The sequence below is a fragment of the Bos taurus genome, chromosome 13 (genome assembly GCF_002263795.3).
Source record: "Bos taurus isolate L1 Dominette 01449 registration number 42190680 breed Hereford chromosome 13, ARS-UCD2.0, whole genome shotgun sequence".
In the NCBI taxonomy this organism is placed as follows: Eukaryota; Metazoa; Chordata; class Mammalia; order Artiodactyla; family Bovidae; genus Bos; species Bos taurus.
The window spans coordinates 7,363,846-7,383,683 of NC_037340.1; the positions used below are offsets into that span (position 1 = coordinate 7,363,846).

At 34.8% G+C, this 19,838-nt stretch overlaps 1 protein-coding gene across 3 annotated transcripts in view; it reads right to left on the bottom strand.

The window, feature by feature from the left end:
* Positions 1-19,838, bottom strand: part of ESF1 (ESF1 nucleolar pre-rRNA processing protein homolog) — a 66,319-nt gene that overhangs the window by 42,756 nt on the left and 3,725 nt on the right. For all 3 annotated transcript variants that reach the window (XM_005214072.5, XM_005214073.5, NM_001192772.1), the window contains exons 3-9: positions 17,520-17,926; positions 16,806-16,919; positions 14,597-14,697; positions 13,462-13,614; positions 10,637-10,751; positions 8,857-9,001; positions 5,492-5,653 (exon numbers count right to left, since the gene is read on the bottom strand). In XM_005214072.5, the coding sequence (XP_005214129.1) occupies positions 5,492-5,653; positions 8,857-9,001; positions 10,637-10,751; positions 13,462-13,614; positions 14,597-14,697; positions 16,806-16,919; positions 17,520-17,926 (1,197 nt within the window). The remainder of the gene's footprint in view (positions 1-5,491; positions 5,654-8,856; positions 9,002-10,636; positions 10,752-13,461; positions 13,615-14,596; positions 14,698-16,805; positions 16,920-17,519; positions 17,927-19,838) is intronic.

Genomic DNA, 19,838 nt, shown 5'->3' on the forward strand with positions numbered 1-19,838 from the left:
GTCACCCCTCTGCTTGCACACTCTTCTCTCATGGTTCACCCCTGACCTCTACTTCCTTTTGCTGCTGTTTGGTTGCTCAGTCATTTTTGACTCTTTGTGACCCCATGGTATGTAGCCCACCAGGCTCCTCTGTCTATGGAATTTTCCAGGCAAGAAATATTGGAGTGGGTTGCCATTTCCTTCTCCAAAGGATCTTCCCAACCAAAACATCAAACCTGTGTCTCCTGCATTGGCCAGCAGATTCTTTACCATGGAGCCACCTGGGAAGCCTTCTACTTTCTACATATTTTCCTACCAAAGACTTATCTGTCTCCCCTTAACCAGAATATAAGCTTTAAGAAGTCAAGGATTTGTATGTTTTGCTCATACAAATGGTATCTAGAATGGTTCTTGGCATATGCTTAGTAAGTATTTGAAGGAAAGCTTAGGCACTGAAAAAGCTGAATAGAAAAAAGACTAGATGTCCTTTCACCAGTGTCTATTAATCAGCAGGTAACTAAGAAACAGAGGACATTTAATCATATCTAATCTCCTTTAGGGATTCCCAGGTGGCTCAGTGGTAAAGACTCCACCTGTCAATTCAAGAGACACAGAAACACAGGTTCAATCCCTTGTTTGGGAAGACTGAAGGAGGAAATGTCAACCCACTTCAGTATTTCTCGCCTGGAAAATTCCATAGACGGAGGAGCCTGGCGGGCTACAGTCCATGGGGCTGCAAAGAGTCGGACATGACTCAGTGACTGAGCACACACACATGCCTAGTCTTGCAAACATCTATTTCCCTGTCAATCTAGGCCAAATAAAAGTGAATGCTTAGCAACAGGTGAGCATTAATATACTGGCTTCCCAGGTGGCTCGGTGGTAAAGAAGCTGCCTGCCAATGCAACATACATGAGTTCGATTCCCAGGTCGCGAAGATACCTTGGAGAAGGAAATGGCACCTGGAACTTGCCAGTATTCTTGCCTGGGAAATCCCATGGACAGAAGTGTCTGGCAGGCTACAGGCACCTGGGGTTGCAAAAAAAGTTTGACATGACTCAGCGATTCAACAGTAACAATCTCCTTTAAGATGACAGACAAAGAAACATGTCATTATGACACGTCTGTTCATATTCTGGATGAAATGTCATAGGTCAAAATATACAGCTTGCATTATCTACAACAAAAAATTATCACACGGATTAACTGAACTATTAATACCGGAGAGGTTATTATATATTTATATGAGATAAAACTCATTATGCTTCACTTTTATGTATATCACAAATTTCCCAATGAGGCAAGTTCATTAACGAAGGCTTAATATGCTAATTACATGTGCCATCTTATCTACTCATCAAAATGAGTCAGATAGGATACTTTTCTATTAATAGTGACACACTGAGATGGGAAACAATACCCCACATCAAAACAATGAATTACAGCTTTCCTTAAAAATCTTATAATTTAACATTTTAAATTATTTATAACATTAATAACATTGTATTCTCACATTTCCATGAGGAACTAAAATATCAACAGAAAATATAGTTCATTCTAGTTATTACACCATGTACCTGTTATCTGCCTCTCTTAATACTTACTCTTAAGGAATTAAACCTCCTAATGTTATTATACTGCATGCGTGCTAAGTCAATTCAGTTGTGTCCAATTCTTTGCAACCCTATGCACAGTAGCCCACCATGCTCTTCTGCCCATGGGATTCTCCAGGCAAGAATGATGGAGTGGGTTGCCACGCCCTCCTCCAGGGGATCTTCCTGAACTAGGGACTGAACCTTCGTGTCTTGCGTCTCCTGCACTGGCATGTGGGTTCTTTACCACTAGCGCCACCTGGGAAGCACACTATATGGTGCAATCCAAGGTAAAAAAACAGGAAGTTTAAAGTCTAAATTTTTTTTTTAATCAAGCTAAGCCATAGTCCAACAAGTGTTAGTAATTATTAAGAGTACTTATTATTTTTCTAAAGAGTTTAACATTTGGGAAATTCAAGTCACAGAAAACTGATGTGTGATAAAGTACAATCTTATACTGACCCTCTGTGGTTTACCGAAGTATAACATCAAAAAAGTTCTGTGGTTCACGATAATTGTTACCGGGAACATACATTCCTTAAGACACAAATTCAACAAAATACACCTATGACATGAATAGTACTCTGTACTATGAAAGTACACTTATAATACCTTGTAAAGCTACTGCTGCTGCTAAGTCACTTCAGTCGTGTCCGACTCTGTGTGACCCTACAGACGGCAGCCCACCAGGCTCCCCCATCCCTGGGATTCTCCAGGCAAGAACACTGGAGTGGGTTGCCATTTCCTTCTCCAATGCATGAAAGTGAAAAGTGAAAGTGAAGTCGCTCAGTCCTGTCCGACCCTCAGCAACCCCATGGACTGCAGCCTTCCAGGCTTCTCCGTCCATGGGATTTTTCCAGGCAAGAGTACTGGAGTGGGGTGCCATTGCCTTCTCTGCCTTGTAAAGCTAGAAAGGTATTATTCGTCCCCCTTTCCAAATAAGTAAACCGAGATCCTGAAAGAGAAGTTCATTTGTCTCATCTAACATGTCAGTGTGTAACAGACCCCTTACATTCACACACACACAGAAAATGCACACACTTACTCATGTGCACAACCACACCAAGGATCTACAGGTTAATAATACCCCATATGGGGCCTTCAAAAAATACTGCGGTTACAGACTTTAAAAAAATGCATTATACAGCAGAATATCAATTTTCATTCGTTCAACTAAGAGCAAAAATTATATTGTGAATGTTGATGATAATTCCATGAACCTGGCACTTTCATCATTGTTGAAGGCACTAAAAACTGGTACAACCCCTTTGGAAAGCATTTGGTAATAATCTCAAGACACAAAAAGTGTCTGTGTCCTTTCCTAGTAATTCCATTTCTGGGAAGCTATCCTATGAAAATAATTCAAAATATGGAAAAAGCTATAGATTATTTATAACATTCTAGATGCTTGGCATCTGAGATTTAAATTTTGAGGCTTGGACACTGGTAGTTTCAACAGTTTGTGAGAGAACCACAGGTTGATCCACAGCATATGTCAAGTTGCTATGTGAGTGAGGAAGTCATGTTACTGACTGGTGAGTGAGTCTGACTGCCATTAGCTTCTCCTTGTGGTCTTTGCAGGTTCTCACATGCACTGACATTTCTAAAATAGGGGGCTGGGGAGGGAGGAGGAGCATCTTTGTTAAAAAATTGTTTTTATAAGTAAAAGACCCTAAAAGAGTAAGCCTATTACTTGGCTGGTGATGAAAGTAAAGAGATCTAAGAAAGTACTGATATTTTTGGCTTTGGGATTTGTAACAGCCTTAGATCACATTTCTTTTCAACGTCATGGGCCTACTGAAGTGAAAGATTAGAAATATTAAAATATGATTAATATTAGAAATATTATTTAATATTCACCAGTAGAGAAATGATAAATTAAACCACAATCTATCTAATCACTCAGTGGCTGAATAAGGGAAATGGAATTACAGATGATAATTTTCATTTTATATTTCAAAATATTTTACATGACATTAATATCACATCCACAAATAGCAAAGTCAAGATAAAAATGTACTGCTACATATCAGAGGGAACAGTTGCTAATTTATTACCAGCATTGCCCTGATAACACTAAGCTAAGGACACTGCAAGAAATGGAAACTATAGGCAAGTATTCCTCATTAATACAGGTGCAAAAATCTTTAACAAAACATTATTAAACTGAGTCTAGGAATAAAAAGAAGGATAATGCACCATGACTAAGTGAGGTTTATCCTAGGAAAACTGTATTGCTTAAATCTTCCTATGCATCACTTTTTGGTATTTTTCACTATATAAACTATATTAAATATTTTATCTCTCTAAAATATTTAATAGAAAACTTTCAATCAAATTTATTTTAAATCTTCTTTCTTATAATATCACCTGGGTATCTCAATTTAAAACATATTCATTTAAAATATCTTCATTCAGTAAGCTCATCCTAAGATTAGAATTAAGCTACAATTTCAACATATTTGATTTAAAAGATAGACTCCAACATTTCTTAGAATCATTAACCCAAGGACCTCAAGTAAAAAAATTTCTTCACACATCTCTGAGTGGTAGGTTCAAACTGCCTTACTGTGAAATTTACTGACAAAGGATACTCAATCCCTTAATGCAGCCTTTACTGAACAATTCTAACAACACAGAGAATTCCTTTATACTACCTTGAAACCTTTCATTCAACTTTTATCCACTTGTGAAACACTGACTTCTGAGGTAGTAACTGAGATTAAGTCTTCATTTATATACTTATCATGCAAGTACTTGAAAATATTAAGTCACTTTAGATTCTTCCTCTCCAGGCTACATTAATTGTGGTCCCTTAGCCACTGTTCATATGCTAATACTACTAAACTTCATTTTTTCTTTTCACCACTTCTCGCAAAAGCCAAACATTTAAAACAAATGGGTTAAAACACAGCACCGAATTCTTAGAGAACATGTAGGAGACATATGGACATCCTGATAAATTTACTGTAAGAACCTATCCTCAAATATCGAATTATGCTAGTCTCCCCCCTCCATAAAAACAATCTATGAAAACACATATTTTACTCTCAGTGCAAAAACAAATGAGTTGTAAGAAACAGAACTAAATGAATACAGAACACTTAACTTTTAAGCAATGGTGTTATTAACAGTATTCTTTCATCTAGAGACAAACTGAGGCTAAAATAATTGAAATATTGCCAAAAATCATATTTATCTTTAAGATATACATAAAAATCAATAATTCGCAAATACAGTATTATTCACAAAGATACATGCTGATTTGCCCAGGACTGTTAAGAAAAAATATCTATGTTAGAAAATTACCCTCATTTATCCTCTTACCTTGGTTTAGCATTGACAAGGTTTTAATTATTATTGTAGTAGTATTTTACTACTCTAAAAAGTTCCTGAATCCTTCAAGGCAGTTATAAAATTCATAATGCTATATATACTTCTTGGACTATCCAAGAATATTTAAAAATTGTGTTAATTGAGATGGAAAACTACGTATTACATATTTTGTGTTAGTCAATCTTCACTAAGTATAGTCTACTAGTGGTTACTAGAGAAAAATTCACTTATGAATTACATATTTTGAAAAGAAGTTTAATGACTTTAGAATACATGGTGCCTGGAATCAAGTTTCTACATTCTGAGAACACTGGAATCAAGCCTAGGAAAGGCCTACTTTCATAAATGGGTAATTTATAGTGAGTAAATTAAAGAAACCAAGAATAAGCCAGTAAGAGTCTAAAACAGTAGCCCCAAAGTGAATTAAATGATGTATGCAAATATTATATTAACTTCCTCACAAAAACGTTTCCTGAAAATGTGATTTTTTTAAGTTAATTTTTCCAAAGAATTGATCTTCTTTTCTATTTGATGTCCCCAAATGAAGGAAAACAGTGAACATTTGGTTAGTATCTAATTCTTACCTGGAACCCACTTAATTTCCATTTCCATATCATTTTCTTTGCTTTTCTTTTCTTTGTCTTGAATAACTTGTAAGAGTTGCCTATATTTAGCAATTTGTTCTTCATCATCCTTCTGACTTTTTTTTGTTTTCCCATCTTCTTCTACACTGACTCCATCATCACCTAACAAAAAAAATCAATTTAACTGAATATACAGAAATAATTTCACTTCTAACTTCACTGTTCAATCTCAGCCACTGCAGCACTCTTCTCAAAGCTGTCAGATACACTATAACAGCAGAATATCAAAATCAGACTTAAACTTAACACAAAATGAATTAAGTGACTTAACTCTTATTTACAATAAAAGATCAGCTGCAATATAAGTTAGTACGGTGATAACAGTATACTTGGGAATCTCTGTTTTTACTAAAATTCGTATCTCAAAATAATCGTGTAGTCATGTAACATCCTTGAACTTCTCCACCCTATAAGCAAGATAGCAGGGATGGCATTTTTTCCCCCTTTATGTCTCCTACCATCTAACACATATATGATCAATAAATGGAGTCTCAGTAGTGCTGGGATGCATCTGATACATGGACTTAGCTGTTCAATGACACAGATAAAGGAAGCTGCCTGTTATCTAAAACAAAGAGTAACGAGTCCTTTCCACGTGATAATGAGCAAGCATACTTACTCTCAGGGTCTCATTAGCACACAAAGAATAAAAATGAACAAATTAGAAGCTTGTGATTTAATTTTCCCATGTGGAAAAAGCTTCACATTTCCATTTCCCAATTTTATAAAAATAATCATAATACAAAGGAACAGTGTAAAATTCACGGGCAACAAATACCAAAGAAACTAATACGTGAAAAGTTTGTTTGCTATGTATTTCCACTGTAATTCTCCACGTCAAAACAGAAATTAAGAACCTAGGTTTTAATGCAAAACATACAGACTAACTGAATTGAGTAAATGTCCTCAGTAAAGGGAAATTTTACAGAAGACCCTCTCTTCTATGAGCTATAACTAACTGGTCACTAAATACATCCGATATTATTGAGCATTTAGCTTGAAACATCAATGTTAATAGATTGTCCTTACATCTTCAAAAGGTGACGTGAAAAAAATTGGTTAAATAAATGTTTTTATAGGTTTTTTTCCTCTGAATGAATAAAAAATAGTCCACAACATTCTTTCCATCCTATCACACTTTTACATTTTCACTTGAACAGCTGAAATTCATTTTTTTCCTGTTTGTGCTTTATGCCACAATAATAATGTTGGATGGAATTCTGTCATGTATCCCGTAATTCAATGGATAAAACATCAGGAACGCATTAACAAAATGGCAATGTATTTCTTTCTATTAAAAGCTTACTTCTGAAAACATAATTAGAAGCAAGCTGCTTCCAGGTTGAGATTTTAGTGGTAAGTCTCTGATGGCCTACTTTAAATTGATTTTTTCCAGTACTAAAATTTTACTTTCTGAAGCTCTAAAATGTGGGTTAACTCATGTAAGTCTGTTTTCTCCCAATTCAAGGACAATACTTTGTGAAAGACTTAATTCTATATAAGGAGTGAAAAAAAACTGTAACAGTAAGAAGCCCTGGTATGATCTCTTATAAACTACAATAGGAACATCCAGTAACTTCAAAGCATTCAAATATACTAATGTATCTATCAGAGATACTAAATTATAGATTATAGTAAGCTTGCAATCAATTAAAATACTGAAGAAAAATGCATGTTTTTAAAAACTTAATTAGTACATTTCAAACAAAAAGCCATTAATCCTTAAAGTTTTAGAAGTAAAAATATACGATACGAGGTAGTATGCTAAGACTTTACATATGTTATCCCAATCTTTTCAACCACGAACAGGTACTATTATGATCCCCATTTCATAGCTACGAAAAGAAAGGCACTGGGGCAAAGAAAATCTAACCCAAGCCTCAAAGTTATTTTAAAAAGAAAGAAGAAAACTTCAAAGAACGGACAAATTAGTGAAGAATTACCAAATCAAAATTAAGGAGAAGATGATCATTATCGAGAGGACCCCATTGCCCTGAATGCACGTACTAGTCTACCAAACAAATAGCCCTGAGACTAACCGACAGTTTTGGCAGTCTCACAGGCCAGTAAGACAAAAGTTAAAAAACCAACTAGTACCCCATATTTAAATAAGTAGGGACCCCGAAAGATATACTCCAGGGCAAGGATCAACCAGAAGTAGACTAGCATAGGAAGACAGCGGATTAAAAAAATACAGGAGAGAAACAACATGGAAGTTACAGTGAAAAGATTCAATACGTATTTAATTGAAGTCCAGGGAAGGGGGAAGAAATACCTGGATAGATAATGGCTGAAAGATACCATGCCACAAATTCAAGAAACCCAACAAACCCCAAGCATAATAAATTTAAAAAATCTATTCTTAGTTCATATTAAAATTGCAGAAAAACAGAAAGAGAAAACTTTTAAATGCAAAGAATAAAATCCAGACAACCTTCAAAAGACTGAAGAAAGCAGACTGACAGCTGACGTCTCAAAAACAACAAATCAGAAGCCAGGGGAATATTATCATCAATGTGGGAACAAGAGGACTGTCCACCTAGAATTTTTTTTTAATCAAGAAAATATATTCACAAATAAAGGCAAAATAAGGACATATTTAGACCAAACTAAAATTCAATTTTGGAAATTACAACAAATATACTTAAGGTAGAAAGAAAATGATCCCAAACAGGAGTATGAGATTTAGAAAAGAACAAGGAGCAAAAGAAGTAGGGAAAATGTGAGTAAATGTAAAGAAAACAATAATATTAATGTCCTACGGTACTTAAGAAGTAAAGCACACAGAATAGCATGAAAGCTCTTTTAAGATTCCTTGTATTCTCTAGGAGGGTAAAAATATTAATTAGTATTCAACTTTAATAAGGATGCAAGTCACAATTTCTAGGATAATCACTAAATGAACAGGAAGAGTCTACTTTGTAAACTAACTGAGCAGAAAAACGGTATGTAAAAGATAACCCAAAAGTTCTTAGTTTAAAAAAGGTATGGTAATAAAGCATTTTACTTGTTTAGGTGATTGCATAACTGTAAGAATCATGTGTCGTCTAAAAGACCAGACCCTTTTTTTGTTGAGGATAGGGTTTTAAAAAAAGTGTCTTTGGTTGAAGAAATTCAGGCTAAGAAAATATCTCTAAATAAAAAACTTCAATTACTATCTATAAGTATATATAATACTGTACATGTGAACATACTTCACAGGCAATTTAAGGATTAGATATTCTCTTTCAAGCTACTGCCAAAGACATATTGTCATTCGTAAGTCTAGGCTAAGTATTCAAATGCTTACAAAAGCAGACAAATACCTTGTGCTTCCTCCATTTCCTCTTCATCTTCACTAGAAGAAGCTAAATAGGCTTGAAAATCCATGTCCAAAAGTTCTTCCTTTTTAAATCTCCTGTTGAGTGTTGTAATTCTTTCATGATCAGTCTCATCCCAAGTGATCTCCACCTTCCACCAAGTAAGAAAAAATAACATATAAAAATGGAAATGTCAGCAACCCAAACTTGTAAAGAATACTTATTGTTAATGTGGATGTTTAACAGTAAACAGTAAAAAGACATACTAAAATCAATAATATATAACATACTTAGGGCAAAAGTTTCTACCTGTGGAAAGGGAAGCATTTCAGTTAACCTGTGTCTGTATCCTAACTCTCTACTATATACAAGGCACTTCATTGCTGGGAGTAAAAATTCATCAGTATGGACTGACTGTGGTGAAAACAGGAAACTGCACTAGTGAAAAAGTTAACATTATTATGAATGAGTCAAAACATGTTTTTCACCTGGAGTTCTAGGCATTTCAAGAGGTCTACAAACTGAAATTTCCTGATAAAGCTTTTAGAACAATCTCAGTGTGGTCCTTTTTCCAAAAGAGATTAAAAGCCACTGATTAGAAAGGCATTTACTGGTTGAAAGCACAGGAAACCCTCATGACACAGGAATTTATCTATAACATGATCGGTCTGGTGACATGTTCCTGTCCTCTACGAAGCCCCCATTCTGAGTCTTGTTAGAGATTTAATCTCCATCACAGGGCAGGTTCCACATCCTTACTTTTTTTCCCCCTCAAGCTAATCTCCCCAGATCAGAACATAAGAGATCCAATCCTTAAAATAACTGCCATTGTTGGAGAAATTACTGCTAGTTCCACAATTCAGAATTATTCCTATTCTGATCATTAAGACTGAGCTGAGGACCACAAAATCACTTCTGAACTGAGACAGACATGGATGATACAGCTAGGCCACAGGAACTCAAGACTGGCTGACCAGATAGGCCTGCCTAGTTTTTAGGCTTGAAAATAACATGATCCTAGGTTTTGTGTGACTGAATCTTTCAGACTTCACTTACTGCACACTGGTGGGGTTTCCCTATACTCAGTAACTAATCATGGCCACACAGTGTCCGCAGGCTGCAGGTGGCAGATACAGCAGCTCTCTGCCACCGGGCTGGCCTCAGAAGAGCACGCTGGTTTGTCACAAGAAAGGCAATGAGAAGCCTGTGTGGCTGCTGCAGAGTTCAGCTGTGGGTAAAAGGTACATGGGGCAGGAGAGCAGACAAGCTAGGCAGCTAAGTAACAAACTAATTCAATAAAAATCTTTTGGCTGTTTATTATTAAGCATTACTGTGACACTGAAGTAGAATTATTCTACTTCAATTGTTTTTACAATCTGGGGTCATATCTGCAGAAAAAAATGTGTCCCTATTTTAAATTTGCACTGCTTCTAACTGTGATTTGAAGTAGTGTTAGCTCCTTGCCCCTACTCCCTAGGATACTAATAACTGACATATTACATTAAAGAATCTAGTTAAGTAAGACTGTATGGGAAAGATAGAAGAGAAAAAAGAAACATTTGCAGATAATTGACTCAGGCTTAAAGGCGTAACAAAAATCTGGAAACAGGTTCAAATAGATGGGGTAGATAAAAATGCAAATACACTTGTGTTTCATTTCTATTTGTACTTATGCATTAAAACTTTGAATACTTTCCATTTCTAAAGATGCTATAAGTAAATAACAAAGTCTTTTCTTAAAGCAACAACAGAGTCCAGCTATATACTTTCTAAAGTGAAGAAATACCGTTGATGTTCCCATTGCAGCAGATGTGAAATATTTTGGTTTATATGCTGTTAAATCCACTTCTGAGGCTACATCCTTGGGCTCATCATCAAAAGTAATATCATCTGGTATAAACCTAAGAAACAAAGGAAAAAAAAGAATTCATTTAAACACATGCTGCAGTGATAAACAACCAGAGTTTAGATTGTCTTCTAATTAAGTATAGTTTATACATATATACCACATAGAGGTTCTACAGAACACACATGCAGATGAAGTAAACAATGTTAGAAATAATCTTGGCACAAAACTTTTGAAATTCATAAGCTATAAATCTGTAATTCCACTAAATCTAAGTGAACTCTGTAGGTAGAAACCCTGCATTAGGAGTCAGTTAATGTGAGTCTGGTGTAAACACACATGAGTCCCTCATGCTTCAAAAAGACCTAGATTCCTGATAACATAGTCACTGACTTGCTTCATGATATTCTGAAGATAAGACAGAATTATCAAAGGGGAAGTACTCTGAAAATAAAGTATCATACGAACAAGATATCACTGAAATAATGAAAAGCTTAAGGCTGATTCTTCAACACTAAAAATTTTAATATTATCTTATAATTTCTGTCACAAATAATAGCAGTTAAATGTAAATTAGCGACTGTAACTGTTTGACAATTCTTAGCCATCAGGCTAATGAACGGGAGGAAAAAAGCAAAGAGAAATGATCCATGGTTATTATATTTAGGTTCTATCATTTTCATAAATTTTATTTTCACACACACAAAAAAGCATGAGCTATATATTGCACCAAAAATGATATTTGAGGGAAGGAATGAAAAATTAAGGTTCATTAGGTCTACAGAATATCCTCTACCGCATACACTTTTGCACAGACTTAGTAGAAGAAACATAACCATCTGAGATCAATATTTTAAACATTGTCAATAGGCATGATTTTGAGGTAGATGAATAAAGAGTTCCCTAGATAGTAGGATAGCAGCAGAAAACTCAATTTTCTTTTATGAAGAAAATATATGACAAAACAGGGGATGTAAGTTTTTCCCATGGTCATTGATCTTGTTTTCTAGGTACTGCCAGAGGTTATTCTAACACTGCATGGAAGTGTCCCAAAAAGGAAAAGAAAGAACAAAATGATCCTGAGAAGAATATGTAAACGTGAACTCATGACAGGCGGTCTGACATTCTAATGTTTAGTAACTACAATTAATACATTTAAAACAAGCACCTCCTTTTGAAATTATTAAAAAGAGAAGGAAACAGCTTGTTTGATGAGTTAGGTTTTTCTTGCTATATACTTAAGCATGCTAAAATCTTACCCCAAACTATCAATGCAAAAAATTTTATTTGTATTTTTTTTTTCTAATTTTATTTTATTTTTAAACTTTACATAATTGTATTAGTTTTGCCAAATATCAAAATGAATCCGCCACAGGTATACATGTGTTCCCCATCCATGAGTCAGAATGCTTTTGAAGTATGAAAGCCAGTGACTATCAACTGATGCATTTTTTTTTTTCCCCTAAAGTATTTCATCTTGACAAGAAAGTCTCTAACAAACTTGGATAGCAGGAGGGAGGTTCAAGAGGTAGAAGATAAAAAAAGAAAAAAAAAAGAATCAATGATTGTGAAGCATGATCTTAATATACTGATGTGTCTATGTATTAGTCACCTGCTGCTGCTAAGTCACTTCAGTCCTGTCTGACTCTGTGCGACCCCATAGATAGCAGCCTACCAGGCTCCCCCATCCCTGGGATTCTCCAGGCAAGAACACTGGAGTGGGGTGCCATTGCCTTCTCCGGTATTAGTCGCTTAGTTGTGTGCAACTCTTTGTGACCCCATGGGCTGTAAGCTGCCAGGATCTTCTGTCCATGCAATTCTCCAGGCAAGAATACTGGAGTGGGTTGCCATTTCCTACTCCAGGGGATATTCCCGATGCAGGGATTGAACCCAGGTCTCCTGGACTGCAAGCAGACTCCTTACTGTCTGAGCCACCAGAGAAGCCTTAATATACTGATAATTTAAAATTAAAAATCTTAAAAAAAAAAAAAAGTGATTTCTATTGACAGTGTCACAGTAGAATGGTTTACTGGGTTCAAGGAACTAGGTTAATGATCAAATGGTACGACAGTTTAGCTTCCTGGTTTCCTTAGAACAGACATTCCCAACCACGTAAGGTTTTTCAGCTTGGGTCAGTGATCCTGAGCACATGGTGGAAATAATGCCCAAGTCTGAAGACAAGGCCAGCAAGACCATCTACTCATCAGCACTGTCCAATAGAACTTTCTATGATGATGTCATCAAAGTTCTGTTTCTTTTCTGCCCAACATGTGGCCATTAAGTACTTGAAATGTGTCCAGTGTGACTAAGCAGATGAATTTTAAATTTTTTAAGTTTTTAATTAAATGTAAATAAGCCAGACATGATTGCTGGCTACTGTACCAGACAGCACGGATCAAGAGACACTAGTCTATTAGCAAATGCCTTTGCCTCCACCTCAATGCTTTTGGTAAAGTTACTTCACTCTGGTTCCCTAGTTCTAAAAGACAGCTGCCAAGAAATATCATTGCATAAAACCCGCCATCCTAAAAATACATCTGATATATCTGAAAGCACATAAATGTGAGGTGACTTCTGTCTAACACTTTAGCATTTTCTCATTTCAGTTTTCTTTCTTAAGAGTGATGTGCTACAAGAGCATTCTACTAAAAGGGAGAAATCCTCTTAGAAAATGAAGCAACAGAGAGCACTACCAATTCTAATATCTCAGTTCTTACAGTTACATTGTGCTACAAGAATAAACTGGTACCACACACACGAATTACCTTAGATCTACAAACGAACAACTACTTTCGAATTCCAGGCCATCACAATCCTCATAAATTTTAGCAGCTGTTTCAGGAGAATCACAGTCTACTACTGCATAATAGTATTTCAGTCGTTTGAATTGATAATCTCTCAGTTTTTCTCTAGAGGCCCTAAAAAGGGGGAAAAAATCATTAGGTTTACTTAAACAGGAACACAAATACCTCTCTCCTTGTAAAAAAGAAATGTAACTGTTCCAAGAAAAACATATTACAAACTGGCTTTTATTATAATCCATCTTCCTTTATGAATAGCCTTCTTGCCTAACATTAAATACTTACACACAATTTATTATTTTGACAAGGTACAGACTAGGGATTTTGACTGGGATTTTGTATTTAGAAAAAGGAAAGCAAGAATTACACGTGGCTACCTATAATTTTAATTTTTAGAAGAGATTATTTTTTGTTTGTTTGATTACCATATACAGCTTTCTCAAGTAAATCCACTGAGGAGGACCACTGCAGTATAACATATGCTAGGAAAGCACTAGCTTTTATTATAAACAAATACCTGATCTTATAAAACTTTATTTATGTGTTGTCAAGACTAAATGGTATTTAAGTTCAACTTACTTAACTCTAGCTTATTCTTTGAGGGTCTTCATCTGGCAAATAAAAATTTGCCACCAATTTTTATTAAGTGCACATATAGCTCCACCTAGTGGATTCAAAAGTACTTAAAATTTATTTCTCTACATTATGATGATTAAGAACTTTATTATTCTTGCATTCTTATATTTTTCTATTTAACTAAGATAAATTATATAATTTGGAGGTAAATAGTTTCAATGCTCTTTACATAGAAATCAACATCTAAGAAAAAAAGCAAAATTTATTGATTCAGGTTTAACCATGAAATGTTTTTCAAAACTGCAATAATTACTTTCATGAATACAGAAATATAAATATATACAGAAAATGTGTTTGGAATACTGTGTCACTTCTGGCAGACTTTAACTTTCTTTGCAATCTATTTTAACCATGAATGGCACAAATATAAACTTTAGTTTCAATTATGAAAGTGACCAGAATTCTGAATTAGTGACACAAACTCATATGAGGTTTAGTTTTATTTTCTGGAGTGTTTTAATACCAGTCCTTTTCAGGAGCATCTTCAGGAATGCTTAATAACTCCACTGGTCCTTGAACGTGCTCTTCCTTCATCCTCTCCTTTCCAAACTCTGAAGGATATATCTAAACAAACAAAAAAATAAGATCAAAGTAATTTATACTTCCCTTTTCTCAAAATATACAGACCTTTGAAGGTCAGGAACTCTAAACAACTGGACAGAATGCAAACAGCAAGAATGGCACATACATACACGCTCCCATGTGTGAAAAATGACTGGATAAAATAATCTGAATTAAATCTTTGGTATTTTTTTTTATCCCGGCTACTATTGAGAGTCAGGAAATATAATCATATTAACCTGCAGTGTTTTGTTACTACCAGGCTTAATATTCATTTATTAACTAATGTATGCTTTTTTCAGTTGTCTGAAATATGTAATTTATCGACTAGGGAATCCAAGTTTTTCTCACTAATCTAAGTTGCATAAAACAGGTTTGGTTTTGTTTTTTTCTATGAAGCCAAGCCAGGTTTATTCTAATATGTCTATAAATAATAATACTATAACTATAAATAATAATACTATATTTAAAAATAATTAATCCACAATGCATGTGAGACAGGATGATGCAGGGCAACAGATGTAAACCATAACAGGTTTCAATGTAGAGGTTTTTAGCATATATGCAGTCACATGTTGATTCTTTGTGGTTTTTCCTCTTTATAAGTCCAGTGATTCCTACTGTCCATCTCCTAAAATATAAGATTTAACAAAAACACCATTCTATTTCAATTCTGCCTACAGTTTGACTTTTAATTTTTTTCCTCTTTATAAGTCCAGTGATTCCTACTGTCCATCTCCTAAAATATAAGATTTAACAAAAACACCATTCTATTTCAATTCTGCCTACAGTTTGACTTTTAATTTTTTTCTGGAATTTTTAAATTTTTAAATTTTTAAATTTTCATCTGGCTATCATTTGGGAGACGTGAAAGTGAAAGTCGCTCAGTCGTGTCCGACTCTTTGTAACCCCATGGACTATACCGTCCATGGAATTCTCCAGGCCAGAAAGGGAGCGGGTAGTCTTTCCCTTCTCCACGGGATCTTCCCAACCCAAGGATCGAACCCAAGTCTCCCACACTGCAGGTGGATTCTTTACCAGCTGAGCCACAAGGAAAGCACAAGAATACTGGAGTGGGTAGCCTATCCCTTCTTCAGGGGATCTTCCCGACCCAGGAATTGAACCGGGGTCTCCTATATTGCAGGTGGATTCTTTACGAACTGGGCTATGAGGGAAGCCTTAGTTGTCCCTACGCTCTACCCAAAACTGAAAACTTCTGCAACATTATAAAATGTTGTGATGTTGTAACTGGTAGGGTAAATCCTTTTATACTGCTATGATTTCTCAAAGACTTATGAGTCATTCTCACTTGTTTATTCTTTTAGATAACTAATGGCAACCTTTTTCTTAACTTTCATTTGCACTGAGATTTTGACTGAAACTATACTAAAACTATAGAACTGATATCTTAAATATTTAAACTGAACAACAGTAATTTAGAGTTGCTTCAGGCACTGTAGTAGATACTTCGTATGATCTGCTTTTCGTTGAATCCTTACCACTACCTTAAGAAATACTACTGTTATATCTACTTAGAGGAGAAAACACATTTGAGAAATAATCAATAAAATGCACAAGATCATATAGCATGTGTCAGAATCAAGATTTGAATACAGGTCTGTCACACTGCAAAGTCTAGAGTCTTAATCACTATGTGGGCTTTCTAGAAATACGGTATCTCACAATTTTTCATATATTATTTATCGAGTGTTATAGCTTACTTCATATAGGTTGTGTTTATAAGGTAATTTGTAAGATTTTTATGTATTTCTGCTGTTAGTAAAAATAGAATGTTACTTGTTAATGTTAGTAATGAAACTTTTTTTTTAAATATTTATCTTATACCCTGTCCCTTTACTGAGCTTTATTATAATAGCTTTTCAACTGATTACTTTGGTTTTCATAATTAAACACAATCATATAACCAATCAATAATTTTACCTGTTCCTTTCTTACCTTCACACTTGTTTCATCAGTTTTGTGTCTAACTGTATTGGAACAACTTTCAGATTAATTATTTTCCTTAAAAGGAAAACTATGACTATAAAAAAAAGGGATTTAACTTAGAATGCTTAGAAATACTTCAAAATGAAATTGAAGTAAATTCTCACCTTTACAGAAAATATAACACCTCCTTTAGGTTTAAATGAATTGAACAAAGCCAGCAAATCTTTTGCCTTCAATCTATCCCAGTCCATGTTGCAAACTGCTAATCGACACGTAATCTAAAAAATGACAAAAATTACTTATTATATAATCTATATCATTCCCAATGCTTGCAAAATTAAGATAGTAAATATAATGCCTATCATGAAAGCATTAATATAGTATCTATCTAAGTGATTTCAGTATGTAAAAGGAAACTTCAGATAAGCAACACAACAGTAAAACTGTAAACAGAAAAGCACTCTCTTATTTGGTTCTTAGTTCTTGAATCAGAACATGAGGATGAGCTGATTCTTTAACTAACAAGTTTATTAAGCTATTTTGCCACCCATGAGTGAGTAGGAAAGTTTAATATATTAATCTATAGCATTTCTAATAGGTACAGTAGGAACTGATACACACTTCTAGTTAAAACAACAATTTTTAAAAAATTTCACATGACTTCTAATCATTTATATAGAAATTCACCCCTAACTGCTGGAACAGATATTAACTTTATATAGGTATATTCTGTATCAAGAAGTTTTAACCAGAATCACCATCAAGACTTATTATTTACCAATAAAGCTTTTCCTTATTAATTTAATTACATTAATCCTACCATCCATAACAGCTACTTATACTCTTGACAAAATAATCTTATTTGATCAAAAGGTTACCTCATCAGCCCGAGGAGCATCTTTATCTAATTCTCTCCAAGCATGCTCAAAACCAGATTCCTCTGGAAGTAAATCTGCCATATCGTCTTCATCTTCAGAACTGGTTTCTATATTTCCTTTGCCCCTCGCAAGATCAGGGCCACTGTCGCTTTCATCATCATCCTCACTATCATCTTCCTCATCATTTCCAATTCCTTCATCATCATCATCATCATCATCATCTTCTTCATCATGAAGATCAGCAGCAGCAGCCCTACAAATGCCTGTAATTTCATCTTCAGATTCTTCATCACTTCCTGTTTCACTAGCACTTTCTGAATCTTCCTCCAGAGCATCTTTGTCAAACCTTTTACCACCTGTTGAGTCTTCATGACCATCGCTGTCTCTTGCCATTATGAATGGAACCACTGCAGAAAGGTCAAAGGAGAAATTAAGAAAATGTAAACGATGTATTAAATTAAATCCAAGTTATTTTGACCTCAAATCCAGTAAAAATCTAATTTCCATGAAGCAGACTAAAGGAAAATATAAATTCAACACAATTCATGCCTAACCAAGTGAAGTTTTGTTAGGAGAAAGAGTTAGGAACTAAGCTTTATTTCAGTATCACAAGAGTGGGGTGTAATAAAAGATAACTAACCAGCAGATGTGAAAAAGCCAAAAAAGGGCATTAACCTAAGTTCTATAAATGGGATCAGAAAACTACCACAATTATGAAAGTAAATTAGTACAAGATAAGCATCAGAATTCATTTTTAAACAACTTGCTTAAAATAACACCTTGGGGATACATTTCTATCTAGTATTGCAATAATTCTTAAGCATCAGTTATTATCACACAATGTTCATGATTTTTGCCTATCACTGACATTTTTCATGAAGCTGTTTTTTTAATTAAAATTAGCAGCTTGTTCTAAACACTATCCCTGAAGTCACAGATTTCATATGTCTGTGATGTGGTGGTTACTTTTTCCCTCTAAAATGTTGAACCACATAACTATTAACATAAAAAAAGTTTAAATATCACCTGATAAGACATCGTCTCACAGTTAACAGTGGTACACATATCACATTTGGAGTTGTATAACAAACTGAACAAATTTTAATATTTTTGACAATATCAACTATACTCATAACATTTATTCATTCATTAAATATTTGTTCAAGGCCCACTGTGTACAAAACCTTATTTTAAATAATGAGAAAATACAAAGAAACAAACAAAAATAAGCTAATAAACAATGAGGGAATACAAAAATAAGTTAACTGCCTCTGTTTCTAGATGGCAATGCTCTGGTGGTGACTGCAAATACTACTACTTACTTACCTATTTTTAAAAAATGCTTATATTATTTTTCCTCTGATTACAAAAGTAATGACTGCTCATTGCAAAAGAAAAACAAAAAAATATGGTTTAATGAAGAAAATAAAGATGACCAATAACTTTTCATTTAGAAGTAACTGGGTGGTTATTTTGGTATGTAACTCTGTAAATTTGTTTTCTATGACATGCCCACTAATTTAAGTAGCTGGTCTACTTAAATTATACTATGTACTCAATTTTATAATCTATTTTTAAAACTTCATATGTCACAGACATATTTGGAGATATTGGAACTCATTTAAGGGATTCCTTGACAGCTCAGTTGGTAAAGAATCCGCCTGCAACGCAGGAGACCCCACTTCCTGGTTTGGGAAGATCCACTGGAGAAGGGATAGGCACAAGAATACTCCAGTATTCTTGTGCTTCCCTTGTGGCTCAGCTGGTAAAGAATCTGCCTACAGTGTGGGAGACCCGGGTTCTATCCCTGGGTTGGGAAGATCCCACGAAGGGAAAGGCTACCCACTCTGGTACTCTGGCCTGGAGAATTATACAGTCCATAGGGTCACAGAGAGTCAGACATGACTGAGAGACTCTCACTTTCATGGTCTTTCACTAATGACTTATGTTACCATTTTAAAATTTCAAAACAGGGTTACAGTCCACGTTCTTTGCACATGTGTCTAATTATTTACTTAAATTCTTAAGCACACAGTGCTGGGCAACATTTTAAAATGACATGTAGTATCAAACTGCAGCTCCTCACATCACCTTTACCTCATAGCACTTAAAAAGCCCCTTGTACACAGTAGTTGCTGGAATGGTGAGTGATGAATACTAGTGAGCAAAAGATGGTGATATGTGGAGTCACTTATCTCTAAGAGATAATGCTTTTTCTGGATTGAGGAACCAATGAAAATTACAGCAAGCAACAAGGTGGGGTAGAAAGACTCAAAGACTTGAGTTAGAGGTCTGTGTATCCTCACAGAAATCACTTTA